The 15,659-nt window shown below is 43.0% G+C and overlaps 1 protein-coding gene across 3 annotated transcripts in view; it reads left to right on the forward strand.

The window, feature by feature from the left end:
• The window catches only part of LOC8027838 (glutamate receptor ionotropic, kainate 2), a 319,417-nt gene that overhangs the window by 174,101 nt on the left and 129,657 nt on the right, over nt 1-15,659 (forward strand). For all 3 annotated transcript variants that reach the window (XM_029994322.4, XM_029994323.4, XM_029994324.4), the window contains one exon: nt 15,316-15,429. In XM_029994322.4, coding sequence (XP_029850182.2) covers nt 15,316-15,429 — 114 coding nt within the window. The remainder of the gene's footprint in view (nt 1-15,315; nt 15,430-15,659) is intronic.

Below are 15,659 nucleotides of genomic sequence, written 5' to 3' on the forward strand. Positions count from 1 at the left end.
AAACGCAGGCCATTGACAACCCCTATCTGGAACCCGAGACGTCGGGATGGCCCGCCGCCACGAGGTGACACAAGGAACGATGGCCAATGAAGTGATAATTTTGTTTGGATGAGCACGCGTATGAGGGGGTGCTTGTGATTGCGTAAGAAAAAAAAAAGAACCGTGATACCAACTGTCGCATAAACAGTTCTGATATCCCTAGCCCTCCGTTACTCATACGATGAAACAAATTATCACATCTCATAGGCTCCCAAGACGATTCCCAGATAAAAGTTTCGAACACGTGATGAAGCTTTTGCACATTCAAACGAGCACAATAAATGACTGGCTAGACGTACCATAATTGGGGAAAAAGAAACACGGTACGGAAAGTCGTACAGGTGAAAATGGACAGGTCACGCCTTTTCCAGCGAAAAGCGCGCCTGTCAAGGTCAGTGGCGACACCCGACCAATAGCGCTTGTTTTCCCGATAAAAATTGAGTGGCACGGCAAGTTATTGGCACGGTTTGAAACCCCAGCTAATGCCTTCATACTCTGAAGGCGCTGTCGCCCACGCCCCGTGCCAAAAACCGCGGCACTTACGCCAGTTGACGACCGCGCCTTTGACTTTAGAAAAATAATTAACCAAACTAACTGCTGCGCTGACACTCTGCTTATCTAGACAAAAAACCGCAACGTCGTCTGCGTATCTCATACCTTTCACTTGAGCACGCCCCAAAATAAACCCCCGACACTGTTCGCTGTTGAGCACGCTGAAACCTGAAATGTTCCAAGTATGCATTGAAAAGTGAAAGCGACGAAGGGCATCCCTGCCTGAAAGAGGAACGAACACATATCGCTTCAGTTAAATCCTTGTTAACGATACAACTTGTCGTACATTCCTTGTAAGTCATTTTGGCACACTCCAAGATAACGGAACCAACATTGACTCCTACTATAACGTCGAAAAGTACGTCGTGCTTAACACAATTGAAAGCTTTGTCGAGATCGATTTGAAGCATGGCAACTTGGTCCATGCGGTATTTGCATGCCTCTGAAGCAGTACGTGCCGCATGAATGTTCTGTCGTTATGGGGCAGCCCTGCTTGCCACAGGTCTGGTGTTCACATACAAGTTTGCGGGTAACGCCCTAGAAACTTCGTGCTAAGATTTTCGTGAAGATCTTGTAGTCCACGTTACACAGCGCTATAGGTCGGTAACCCATGAGTGTCCGTAACTTATCGACGTCCTCACGCTTGCTCACGCTTAGGGAATAAAACTGTGTACGCTCGTGTGAACGAAGGTGGTAGCATTTTACGTTTATACAATTAGAAAAAAAAACATGCAAAAAATGTGACTATGCGGTGCTTTTTATCTTTTTTTTTTTTTTTTTTAAATGGCGCCCTTAAGCCATCTGTGCTAGGAGTCTGAGTTGGACAAATCGTCAATGGCCCTTTCCATCTCCTGTTTGGTGATAGCGTCCTCAAGCCTTTCTTGCGCCTTTTGCTCGAGCTGAAGAAGAGACTCAAGTAGTCCCTCGCACGCGGGGTCTTTTTTCCTTTGACTTGGCTATCGAAGAATTTCTGATAGCACGCCTCGGCAAACCTCACTCATGAGAGCCCTCAATCGCCCTCACTCATCCTCATCTTGACAGGTGAGGTGAGGGTGCGTGAGGACCGTGACGTCACGAGGGGTGTGATGGCCGTGAGTGTTGTGAGGGTTGTGGGGTCTGTGAGGTCCCTGAGTACATGAGGGGTATGAGTGCGTGAAGGCCATGATGGCCGTGATGGCGGTGAGTGCGTGAGGGGCGTGAGGGCCGTGAGGTTCAGTGAAGGTAAGTGAATGGCCGAAGGTGAGTGGTGATTATGAGGATGAGGGTGAGTGAGGAGCTGAGGGTGAGCTTAGCTGTGAGGGTAAGTGTGAGTGAGGGGCTTGGGTGAGTGTGCCTGTAAGGGTGAGGGTGAGTGAGGGTGAGGGTGAGTGAGGGCGACCTAATATGCCAACTTCTGGCTGATATTGCTCGAGGAAAACCTTTTCGATAGTACTTATGCTCGTGCTGCTGACTCCCCGGTACTTGATTTCCCAATTCTCGTTACGTAGCGCGCACGTCTTCTCATCAGCCAATGCGCACCTCCGTCGGTTGCTCTCCTAAGGAATACTTTTCCGAGCAAGGTCAGAATACGGCACCCCGGTACCGTTCACGGTGCAGCTCGTCTAGGCAGCCTTTAACAACTTCCAAATCTTTAAGACCAATGCCAGGATTTTCAGACTCAACTCTCGTCAGTACTGCCAAGTTGGCGTTTTAACTGCTTTCACGCGTCGAGCCTCAAACGCTAAAATTGACGACCTTTCTACAGCGGTCATTTTAAAGTCTTGTTTCAGGTGTTCCCACGTCTCAAACACGTCGTCCTCCGTTGCTCACGCGAACTTTGGAAAATACTGTTTACTGCTTCTAAGAATGTTTCATCACTCAGCAGCTTTAAGTTAGGTTTCCTAAGTTTCCAGTTAAACCGCTTCGGTGGCGCCGTGTCACCGATTTGTGTTAATACCAAGCAATGATCCGAAAAATACAAAAAAAAACAAAAAAACAGACGTGACGCGGTACCTCCGCAGCATGGCTGCTACTAAAGCCGACACGTACACTCGATCTAACCGCGCGTGCGAGTTTGCTCGGGAATATGTGAAACGAATCTCTGACGTTTCGTTCCTCACGGTTCCGGTACCTACTAAATCAATATCTTCGAAGAGCTCGCTCAAAATGTAACACCAATTCTATCTCTCGTCACAGGTACGGCGATTTATCTACTGCTGGTTTACTCATTCGAAACGCTTGGCGTTGTGTTTTTGCAAAACATGACATAGGACAATCATATTGATTACTTAAAAAATAAATTACCAAACTTTGTAGGTTATGTATATCTGAATCGATATATATTTCTGATCTCAGTTAAAGTATTACTCTATACCTTTCTATTTTTTCCTCATTTAAATTACTGCCAGCTGCTTTGGGGTACTCCCAGAACAACAAATCTTGAGATACTACATCTACTCCAAAAACGAATGTTACGTAAAATTGCAAATGTGCCGTTCTGCTCGCATACAGAAAACCTGTACAGGATGCATCGCATAATAACCGTACTTACATAATCGAACTGTCTTGTTTAAGCCAACGCGTTCCCAATTATGTATTTCGCAACGCTGAATACTGGAATATACCTATTTGCCGATTAAACCTAGGAAAATAAATGTTATCCTACAGAACACCTAAACTGCTTAATTGTTTTATTCCCAGTGATGTTCACTTTGATAATGTCAACATGAAAGTTGTGTGCGTTGATATGCCATTTTGTTATAGCCGATTACTGCTTTTGGTGTGCGTGCGTGTTTTTTGTTCTCTCTCACCCTGTCACTGCTGTAGAATACGATTCGGGGGCCGAGAGCTCGTCAAGCCGTTTCGTGCGGCTTTTTTTTTCTCGGCCTCCAACTTTGTAAATGCGAAATAAAAATTTTATTATTATTATTATTATGTTCAGCTAATGTTTCGCTCCGCACAATGTATTAACAGATCTAGTGTGTGCAGACTCTACGAAAATAAAGCAAAAGATAAACGACAAAAGCTGTGCGTTCGAAGAGGCGTCAGAGTGTGACTCACCTTCGCTACGGCCACGAGACCCTAACGGGATGAAAACCAAACTATACTAACGTTCCGCGTTGCGGAAACCGTGCTTTGTTTCGTAGGCACCGGTCGCTAAACATAGTAAACTTTTACGGTTTGTTGCGGGGCAGCCAGTTAAATTCAGCAGTGCTCAGTTAGTGGGCTACACGGCAGTTCTTCAGGTGAAATATCAAAATGTAGCTGATACCACGCCGGCCACATTGTTAAAGTGACGTTTTTATGCGCTTACCTGCTATTTCATTTACTTTGCGTAGGCTTTCACGTTAATGTTTTCAGGCTCTGATTACACCTCATAGCAAAAAGTCCGGCGACTAAAAACATTAGCGCGAGGCGTCATTGGTTACAGTCCCGTGTTTGGCGACTCCCACCCGCGGCGATCCCTCTAGGGTGCGGCGGAAGAGTCGCAAAGCTCCAAGGAGCTTGAGCAGTTCGTGCTTCTGCCTCGATGAATGCTTCGGCTCTACATTGAGCTCCATGCCGCCTCACAGTCAGGACCACCTTGATGATTCTGTCTGGGCGACAGACCCAGTTAAGTTGCTAAAGACTTCAATAACCTGACCGTTTTGTTTGCCAGGTGTTGCGACTCGCTTGAGGACTTAATTAGAGGAAATGGTGGGGACAATTTAAGTTTCGTAACGCATTTTGCTAAAAAATCTTCTCACCAGGTGCACTACCTTTAAGAAATTCCACTCCGCCTGTAGCCGCGTTAGTCTCGACAAGCACACCAACACTTGACCGAAGCGATAGACTCCCGCCCTCAGCAAGAAGTGGGATTGCGTCTGACGCCGCTCTTGAATCTTCATGTGTTGCGATAATTTTCTCGAAGAATAAATATCTTTGAAGCAATGTCACTAACCGTGCCATATTTGCGTAGAACGTATGTGCCAAATATAAAGAGGCTCGCACCTTTATGCTGAAAAACGGCGCCATGACATTACGAAGGCGTCAAGAGAGCCTCCCATACAAAACAGAATAGTCTCCACTCGTGTAGACGAATGCGCTGCTTCGGGGCCGTCAAGAGCAACATTGAGGTGGTGCGGGATCGTTAAGGAGGCGTCATTACAAGGCGTGCCGTCGTTAGATAGAAGCTCCCCGACGGCACGTCGGAGAGCCCCTCGTCTAACGACGCTACACATTCTAATACACGTTTGCGGAGTCTCCAGGTGTTGCAGTGACCAGTTTTCCCCACGAGACTGATGACACTTTCTGGGCGAAACTATCAAAGGCGTGATTCTAGGTGAGGAGACTGTGAACAAAACCCACGTTTCGCTGTCGGCAGCAGGAAATATGATCGTCGAGATAATCCCTGATGTCCGGTGGTCGTCCTTTAAGTCGTGGCTGGTGCACTTTCTGCGTAAACCCTCCTACAACATCTGGTGATGAGGAGAACTTTCCTCGACGTGGTTAAGCTGTCAACGGTATAAACACAGGGGCGGGGGGAGGGGGGGGGGGGGGTTGTTAGCTGCAGTGCTGGGTCTGAACTACATGCTGCCAAGATGTGCTTGTGGCGAGTTCAAGTAGCGCGTGCTTTACCTAATGTGCTTTAGCAGGAGTGTCGAACGGGAACGGAACCGAATCGAAAACCAGAACCGAACCGTTGTTTTTAGCCGGACCGAAACTGAACCACACTTAAATCATCGCCACCATCTTGGAACTGAACGAAATCTATATATATATATATATATCGGCAACCGGTTAAAAACGGTCCACGGTATTTTTTTTTTTGTTACCATTAAAATTTAATATTTGAAAAAGAAGAACTGGCAGCTTTTTTTGTTATGCATTGATCAAATCATCATATATAGAGGACATCAATGTATAAGAAATTGTGGGTTTTCGAGGCGCTTTTGTATTGGCGCTATGATTAATTATATGTTACGTGGTCACAAAACGTCATGGTGTCAATACAAGGTGTAAAGTAATGTCACGGCACGTGGCGCCGTGACGTTGCGCGACTCACTGCTCCAAGTCGGTTTATATTCTGGATACAACTAGATTCATCGGAGTTGTTGACACCGTGACGTCACATGGCTTCACAACTTATCACCGCCAATCACGTGACACTGTGACGCACTTGACTGTCATGCCCTCGAGCAGAGTACTGGTGTTCATGGCAGTCAGCATCGCGAAACATTCTGGTAATGGTTTGTGTTCAATCAAAGATCAGAATTGCCGCTCTAACAATGACTGAAGGTGAGCCCATGCTTTATGCTTTGGCAATCCCAGGTTATGACTCTGGTGAACACTGACGGTATATAATTAGCGTCAGATCAGGTGGCCGCTTATTCTGAAGAAGCTATTTATATTCTTTATTTTTTATATTCCTTCCTTAGCCCGGAAAGTAAATCTAATAGGTATTTTTGCAAGTTGTAAGTGTCACGGATTAGTTCTTAGCGGTATTTGATAAAAGTACAAAAACTGTAGCATGACCTATTTTACATGTACTCGTCATTGAGGCATTGAGGCACCCAAACATGCTTTCGTTGTTGCTAAACCGCCTCATGAAGTTGTCCCTGAGAATAGTAGAATTGAAAGGGCTACATCTGACTTATCTGTGCGACGTTACAAAGAAATACATATATGTACGGGAGGGATACCCGAAAAGCAAGATCCTAGTGGCCTCAGAGGAACAGACGAACGTTGACGACCGTTCTAAGTCTCACAGGAGCGTGGTTCTCAAGTTATTTTCTAGACTTCGTTGAAACTTTAAACGTTTTGGATGCAAAATGAAAGTAATGGAGGATTAATGCTAACACGTGACAGAAGCACTATCGTCGAATTCACACCCCAAAACGGAGGAGGGAGTCCCTCCTGTGTGAAAAGTGTTGGAGGAGCAACGAAGACAAAAAAACAAGGGAGGGGGGGGTTGCTTTAAAAACATACTCTGTTGAAAAGGTTCTTTTTCCCCGCATCTTTGACACAGAACGGAAAGCGTAGCCCTGGAAACTACTTCGTTTGCAAAAACATTCTTGCCACAGAGCGCGTTTTCGTGATAGCAGACGCTCGCGCCATCCCGCACGACGCTGCACCAAGCACGAAAAATTTGTATCTCTCAAATACATGGCTTAGGCTGAGGGCGAATTTCTGCTGCGTGCATTTTGCACCACCGGATTTGATTTTCTAAGCAAGAATAAATCGCAATAACCTCCAGCATAGAGTGAGATGACGTCACGTGCAAACCCTGTGAAACGCTTGTGTATTCCTGTAAAATGCGATGCTCGCAACACTTGCAAATTTAGATGTTCAAATTGTAAAGTTGTGCAGTACACATAGTAATCTCGCGATGATATACCGCTGCATAATAAAATGTTAACGCGCATGACTCATAAATCACAGAGTTGTAAAGCAAGGGCCCAAAACAAGTGCAAATAAAACCGACTATAAGATTAGCTTCCAGAGGCAGTATTTCAGGAAGTTTCGAGTTCATGCAAGCTATTCCCGAATATGATTTATGTTGGGATTAAAGGAACCTTTATCTGTCCTCCGCGGTTTTTATGTTATTATGAATATCATTCCATCTTTGTGAATTTCTTTTTGCAAGAAGGTATCGTGTATGGGAGTCTTTTGAAGAATACCATTTATTGAAACTATCGTTAGGGTTCAGGTGAGCTGGTGTATATTAACCATGTTGGATTACCCTTAGACTGGGGTAGAGAAGAAACACCAACATGCAGACGAGACAGAAAATAGATCGGACGAAGTCCTGTCGATCTTCTCTTTCTCTCTGCAAAATTTAGTTTATTTACTTTCAGACCTATCATGTGAGCACAATACCCTTTTTTGGTATATCCCGCTACCCTATGTTTAATACTGCAAAACAGCGAACAAAAAAAAATCTCATTTCTGCAGATCGGCTTAACAGCTGGTGTATTTTTGGGTCTGGTACTCCCATGTCTGTCTCAAACGGTTACGTGAACATCATGCAGCCAACTATATTGATGATTATAGAAATATATCTAATTATTATCTGAAGATTTCACAACAAATATAAGGGTCCGACGACCTTAGATATAAACCTCGTAACTGCAAGGTTCTGTGTTTTCGGATGAATCCGATGAACTCTGAAAAACACTTGCCGGTAAAATTTTTAGAATTCAGATTTATCCGAAAAACTCAGAATTTCGGGGTCACAAAAGCAAAATGAAAAACAAAAAAAAAGACGGCAATATAAAAATGCATGCGCGTTTACTTACACGCAAAACACTCAAATAACCAATCTCTGCTGCAGAACTAAGGATCCTGAGTTCAATCCCCACCCTTGCCCGTTTCGACTGGATAAGCGTCGTACCTGCGGTCGGTCGTGTATCACTACTGCGTGGTGCACGTTGAAGACCCCAGGTTAGCGGTTCTACCGCACTCGCTAAGTTGCTCATCTACAGCTGATACACCAGACGCCCACTGAGGCAGACTAACTTCCGGCTGTATAAACATACACACAGCAATCTTCATTCCAATCTCTGCAATCTAGGAAATTTGCTCAGCGAATGATGAGCCGGAAAATCCGTTTAGACGTAAAAATGAAGTCTGCGCTGTGGCATTACTCATTGCAAGCATGACGCTTTGCATTGCGTAATGCAACAGCGTAGACTTCATTTTGAGGTTAAACAGATGTTCCACCTCATCATTCGCTGAGCTGATTCGGTAGATCACAGAGATTGGCTCTTCGAGTGTTTTGCGGGTAGGTAGACGCGCAGGCATTTTTAAGAGAGTGCAATGTACTTCTGGACCACGAGAAAAGCCACTCTTCCAGTTTCTAGCTTCGACCATACTATTTGTACTCCTTGGAGGCAGGAAGGGTTGTGTTTTTGTCAAAGTGAAATATTTTAACCATAGAGTTTTTATAAAAAACGCCAGAGCCCCAGCTGGCGCAAGTGTCTACGGACTTCCGGTTTCATACTGAAGCAGACAGCGACCAGTCTACTTTTCCAGTCTTCCCATGGTAAGACTGGAAAACCTACGTCATATAACACATATGTACTACGTTAACGTATGTCGGAAGACTGGAAAACTTCCCGTGGGAAGACTGGCAAACTATGGGAAAACGTACATTATATTTTGATATTCGCCAGGGAATAATAGAAACCGGCGTAGTTTCTTTACTCATAACGAGTACGATGTAGCTTTATTAACATTATTAAAATGTAATTTATTAAGTTAATGTTTTTTTTTATTACTGAGCAATGTTTAAGTTAGCAAAAGTTACTCGTTTTACGGCAGAAATATTTCGTATAGCCAAAACAACCCTGCATATATATGATCAATTTAGCGGTTCAAACCGGTTCAAACCGGTTAGCTTCGTTATATTGGGTTCCTGAAAGTAAACCGTAAGTGAACCTAAAGCTGCGAACCCTAACTGGAACCGAACTGATTAAAATTTCAGCTTGGCACTCTGACTGTAGCATCATTGACTTTTTTACTCCTCTCCACTATAATGCCCTTACGGGCACTGCAGGCCGGGGTACCTGTAGTGAATAATGAAAGATTAATCAGCGGAACGGGATTACTTTGCAACGAGATTTCCAAGTGAGCATAAGTAGAAAGGTGAGCGTGAGCAGACTACTTTCGCCTGTTGTGAGAGATTCCTTTCAGTTAAGCATAGGCGGGGATCGACCTGTAGCTAACTAGTGAAGACGTGTGTTTATTCTCAAGCGGAATGTGTGGAGGTTCCGATGATGTTTAGCTTTGTGGGTTTGTTTAAAAATGTTTAGAAATGCATGTTGAACGTGATGGTATAACCTAAAAAAGGGTCTGTGAAACGCCGTATAACCTATTTTTTGTCACGCCAATAGTGTCCCAGCTCAGTCTCGGCGTAAACCAACGTTACCAAAACACTCGGTTGGGAAACTTCCATAGAGACAGTTTTGACAAAGTGCCCCAATCTGTCTCCGAGCACCGAACTAATGACGAACACAACGCCACCATTTCTCCCGCAGCGGCCACTCGAGGAGCTGCACGTGACTTGTATTTTGGCTTTAAGAACAGATACAGCGGAAGAGGTTACAGGGGTGCCACCCCCGTCTCCCCGGCGGACGCGCCGCGTTGAACTACCGTAGTTAAAATGCACCTAGGTCGGGACGCGCTACCCGAAAGGCCCGCTGAGGCATGGTTGCATAAAAACAATATTAATTGTGCCGCAAAACCCTGCAAACTAAAGATTTTAAAAACATAACGCGCCCCTCTTTTTGTACTAAACTCCAATAAATTTCATACAAAAAGAGTCTTTTTCGTTTGTTTTTACGCAAAAACAGGCTTTCAAAAAGCTCAAGGTGACCACAGTGCAGACAAACGATAAAAAGTGGCGCTGTTGTCGCATTTAGCTCGGTCTCGGTGAACGCCAGCGGCCCAGGTTTCGATGGTGAGTTTCCCAACTGAGTGTTTTAGTAACGTTGGCGTAAACCATGACGCTCAACATACGCGAAGTCGCCTCCACTTGAAGCATTTTCTCGTTATTTTAGATTTATGGTGCAAAATAAGTTAATAGGTAATTATTTTAGATTGTGCCTCTTGCCTAGTGTATTTAGGTTCTGTGGTCATGAGAATTCGTGGTAATGTTTAATTTGTTTTGCCTCCAAAGTGTAACCGCTAACGCATCGCTCGCAATCCCCACTCGTGTTTCGTTAATAATTACGGTAACGTTCTATATCTTTGAAGCGTAGATCTTCAAGAATTAGCAAGAGTTTTCATATCCGCGATTAAAGTTCTGTGTCTGTCCCACGTTCCTTCTTTTCCCCGGCTCCAGGGTTACCATGTCATTATTACGTTCCGCGAATTCTGAAGAATCAATTGTACCTCTTAAAGATTGCAAATTTTTTTAAACGCGAGATATCGAAAGATAAGGTGATTTTAAAAGGTTGTATACCAAGTGAACATTGACGTCAGGTGTTCTTGAACACCGACTTTTATCCAATGTTTTTTTTATTTTGTATAAGGTGCTTGGAGGATTAGTTATCGACCATTGACGCTCTCGTTTTTTTACATTTGGTGGACTTAAATATTGTTCAGTTAGGCACTGCATGCTATCTAAAATGTTTTATGCATTACAAATATTTTAAAATGTGTACTTTCGCTACTGGCCGGACGTTAATAGAGCGCTGTGAGGCCAGCAGTCGTGATCAATTGAAAAGTATTCCAAGTGCCTCTGGCTTAGAGGACAGCGCGTTGTTTTGCCTATTTAGGTCAGAGGACCGGAGTAACGTCCCGACGATGCCAACACTTGGTGCCCCTTCACGACGGCACCGTCGACTTCGGCATGACAGACACGATCGATCGTTTAGCATGGCACGAGAGTGGAACCCACGCGCTCGCATCACCGACAAAATCTCCTACCTTTCATTACCACCCTTGCATCTCTTCGATCGACTATCCGTAGTGTTCGGCATCACGTGGTGCCAAATGAGCGGTTGAGTTTATAAAGCGCACGTAGCTTCTAAAGCTCGCGTAACGTTCAAAGCTCGAAGACGGGGGTCGCACAGTTATGCTAAGCGCTGAGTCGCTGGCGCAAACAAGATGGCTGGTGGCAAGCCAAGCACTGGGGGCGCGTCACACTCTATCATTTAGGCGGCTCTGTGGAATGAGGCACGTTGCACGTTTCTAAGGTTCCAAAATTTAGTGGTACTCATAATCACCTGCAAATTTTCAGTTTACGTACGCCTAACGTTTCACAAGCCCGCACTCTACCGAACAACAATTTGCGTGAGAGCTGATAACGAATGGGGTGACTATTAATTTTAATAACTTGTTTATGTGTTAATGCATATATGGTATTTTTGGCAATCCAGATAGGAGGTCATGGCGACGTGCACGTTTTCAGCATTTTACGCATCTTTTACGTATAGGGAGTGGAGCAACTTTTCACTCTGTTTAATTAATGCAACCTGAAACCGGATGACGGTTTGCTAATAATTTATTGACCATCGAATCTTCGGAAAGTGTATACTTTCGTGGGGAACCTAATTCTAGCTAGATATAAAACTGAAATCACAACATATGGCATAAAACAAACAAGTGAAAGTTTAATTAATCTGTATGAGTTAATAATATGACTTACCGCTTCGGTTATTCTGCGTGTAATGTTCAACGGGCTCTCTCATCGGAGATCATCTTCGCTCGGGCATTCCTGCCCCTGGTGTCTTATACCCCTGTCAGACGGTCAACTCAAATGCCATTGAGGCAAAATGCATCAAAAATTCCCAAAGGTCATTCAAGCTTTCAGGTGTCACACATTTCGGAGAACATCTCAAGGGTCATTTAGGAGATGTTTATTGTAAGTGTAGTTTTCGATTTGTTGAAGACAACGGTCCCCCATTTAGCATAGTAAATGGGTCGATAAACAACATTGCTGATGTGTTGCTGTTTATTCTTGTAAATAATATTATGCGTTGTGTTTATCTAAATTTTTTTAACAATTGCACGTGTCTTTTTTTTTTTGTCCTTTTTTTTTTTTTTGAAGAAGCAACTTTGCTTTGTACGTGCTGGTAGGACCCGCTCTAAAGGCAACAATGATGTTCCTGAGCGAAAGCTCATTATTCCTCGGCTTGCGAGTTTGTTCTTTGTCCGGCTCCTCGTCTTCTCGGTCTGCTCTGCTTACCCCACCGATTCCGGTAGTGTTGACAACGATGCCTTTGGAACCGCCGGAGACTCAGGTTGCTGTTCTTTTTTTGTATTCACGCGCAGCAGCAAAGCTTTTTTGCTGCCATCCAAATTGCCGCGTCATCGGCAAAAAGTGAAGCCGATCGCTTGGAGGGCCAGATACTGGTCGTCCAAGCGAAAAAACAAAAGAGCACTGCAAAATTAAAGGTAAGCTGTGAAACGAAACCACAAGCGAAGGAGAACAAAGAAGTAACAAAAAAAAATATCAAGAGCGAAGAGATGAGAACGTCTAGCACAGTGATGAGCAGTGACCAGTACGAACAGGAAGGAACAAAGGAAGACGTGATTGCATACATAAACAAGAAAAAGGACGCTAAAGTCGCTCTAACGTAAGCAGAGAACTTCATATATTGTTTTAAAATTAATTCTAACTGAGGAATACCTATATAAGAATATCTTTTTTTATATATATTTTCGTAATCGTCCGTGATCGCTGTCAACGGGAGAAGGCAGTTGAGGAGTTAACGGAGTTGTTGTAACTCCGTTGATAGTAAATGTCATTCAGCCCGAATGACATTTGACTTGCGCGTCTGACACCACCTAAATGACATTTGAGTTAAAGGACATTTACCCCAAAGGCCTTCCAGACGCCTGTCTGACTGGGGTATAAAATGCGTAACGCACGTGCGCCGCAACGCGTAGCACGTGCGTTGCGCGTTTTTGACTCGGGGAGCGGGATTGCTCGAGTTGAGATGCGCTCGGATAAGAAACCGAAGCCGAGAAACGCGTCCGCATTGAGCATTTTTAGGAACGCCGACAAATGCTGCGCGTGACTTATATCATTGTAATGTGGGTGCATTTAGTAGATTTCGATTATACCCAGCAAGAGTCTAACTGAGGATATCACTTTAATATCAATATTTAACAACTTAATTACTCAAAACTAATTATTACATAATTATATTGAATGCAAATAATTTTTCATAGTGGGACCTATGACACAAACCACAACGCATCAACCTTTTTTCTGTGCGATGTGTAGTTTCCGCAAGAACGATTTTGCCCGCGTTTCCGGAAGCACTTTGTATACACCGGACCGCCCACTGAAACATCAATGAAGGAAACAATGTTCCAGTTTACTCTTCGTAACTCGAGCGACGTGATTTAAGCCGCTTCATTATGTTTTGCGTTTCGGCCGCTAGGCCGCGCCAGTTTTCGCTGCGGAATTGTAGAGATAGTAGCTCTCCCCTTTTCTTTTTTGAGTCTTTTTGCTGGACGTTGGCTCCTCTTGAATAGCGAATAGTGTTAAGGCAATAGTCTGCGAAGTTATAAACATTGAAAAATAAAAATCACCAAAGCCTGTGTTTCTCATTCGGAAGAATAGCAGGGCATCATGAAAATTGAAGGTTAAAGGTCAAAACTGTGCAACAAACTTCAATACTCAACAACTTCAACAAACTTCATTTCAGTGCTTGGTCGCTTGGAAGTCTGCTGTTTTGTTTAAAATATTCATCAACCAGTTTTTCAGTTAAGCATTTTATTGAAGATATATAATTTAAATTGATCCATCGAAGGAGCAAGCTCGCGTTCAGTATTCTGGAAGAAAGTTGATTTACCATAATGTTTCGAAGACCATTCATGAAACCGTTTTATTTTTAAAAAAGAACCACATTTATAAACGTAATCGTGTAAAATTTAATTTAGAAATTTGCTAAGATGTGAAACGTACGTACGAAATACTCAAGAATATTTAATAGGTTTATTTTCGCATTAACATTGTGGGTCATGTTGTAGTTACTGTCCTGACATGGTCCCACGTTATACAAAAAAAAAATATTTTGATAATAAACAGAAAATAGACAAAGGAGAGAACCGATAATTTGTTTCTTCACTAAGTGGCAAGGTTTTCAAAGATTTTTCGCTCCGTGCTATAGCAATATGATTACGCCTTATTAAAAGAAAGCATTGCCGCTGACTGAAAAAAAAATAGTTGGTTCTAAAATCTTACAGAAATCATACGCTGAACGGAATGCAGCGTAGGATAATAAGGTAGTTAATTAAGCGTTTAATTTTTCACGGCAACACAAACAACCCGCAAATTAACCTTCATTTGCAGTAAGTATATCATTGCACGGACTTTTGTAGTAACATTTTGCTGTTCTTTTCTTGCAAGGTCTTAGTTTTCAGCCTTCCTAATGAAAGTACGCACTTAAATCTTCCTACACTGCACTTAAGATCCTACCGCTCTCCGACTTCTTTTCTGGGTATTATATTTCTTCAGTGTTCCTCATACCTAGATATATTTTTTGTTCTTAATTGTGACGGCAAACACCTGTCGAATTAAAGCTAACTGGTTCGCTCTAAAGATTGGCGTGCAGTTGCTTCAAAAATATGTAAAAATACTCACATTTTAATGTTTTTTTACAAAATCAAATAATTCATGAGGCACTTCCTTCAGGCTACTGTAAGTGGTAAACAATGCATTATTTTCGATATGGCATATAGTTTTAAACACTTTTTTTAACCACTCTCAATGTATTTTGTAAATTAAAAATGTAATCCAAATTTTACAAAACGTACTTCTACGTTTCAGTAACAAACTCTATCATTCTCTTGCTCCATTTCTCTACTTCAGGACAACAAGAGATTAAAACCCTCTAACCCCCCCCTCAAAAAAAAAAAAAAAAAAAAATTGGAAAGTATGTGAATTAAACAAGAAAAAGAAGAAGAAAGTTGCAATTATTAACAATGTAAAGAGTCGATCAACCTATGTTCAACATTCGCTTGCGAACAACCCGGATGAGATTAAAAGTTGACGAACCGCTTCTAGTCCCTTGTTGTATTTGAGAGGGTAATATTATTGAGAAATGAAGAGACGTAAATTAAAGACGATTTCAGGTGGAGTGAATACAAAATGGTGCCTAGGGGCCTTATAGGGTTGGAAGGCAGGAAACGCCTTCGCCAATATACCGCAAAAAAAAAAAAAAGACAGAAAAGAGAAACGTACGTGAGTAGGTGAGCGACCGAGAACGTTAGTCATTAACCTTGTTTCCTCGCACACTTCTTTCACAGATAGGATCTTGGTCACCCGAGTCCGGACTCAAGATAACGAGGACGGCGTCAATGGTCCAAGAGGAAATCATGGAAACGCTTCAAAACAAGACATTCAAGATTACGACGCTCATTGTAAGTGTCAAAGTTTATTTTGTCAGCTGACTGACAGAACCCTCCCTTGTTAGTTTGGTGGTTTCTGAACTGCGGTAATATCGCAGAGCGTTCGTAGAAGTGTTTCAAACGTCTAGTTCTTATTAGTGACGTTACTATGTAGTAGTCTCTGAAAACATTTGTCTTTGTTTTTCTTCCTCCTCTTTAGTTTGTGTTTAACCTCGAGATAGATAAGCCTAATAGACGAACCC

The sequence above is a fragment of the Ixodes scapularis genome, unplaced genomic scaffold, assembly GCF_016920785.2.
Source record: "Ixodes scapularis isolate PalLabHiFi unplaced genomic scaffold, ASM1692078v2 PGA_scaffold2__306_contigs__length_199485367, whole genome shotgun sequence".
NCBI lineage: Eukaryota > Metazoa > Arthropoda > Arachnida > Ixodida > Ixodidae > Ixodes > Ixodes scapularis.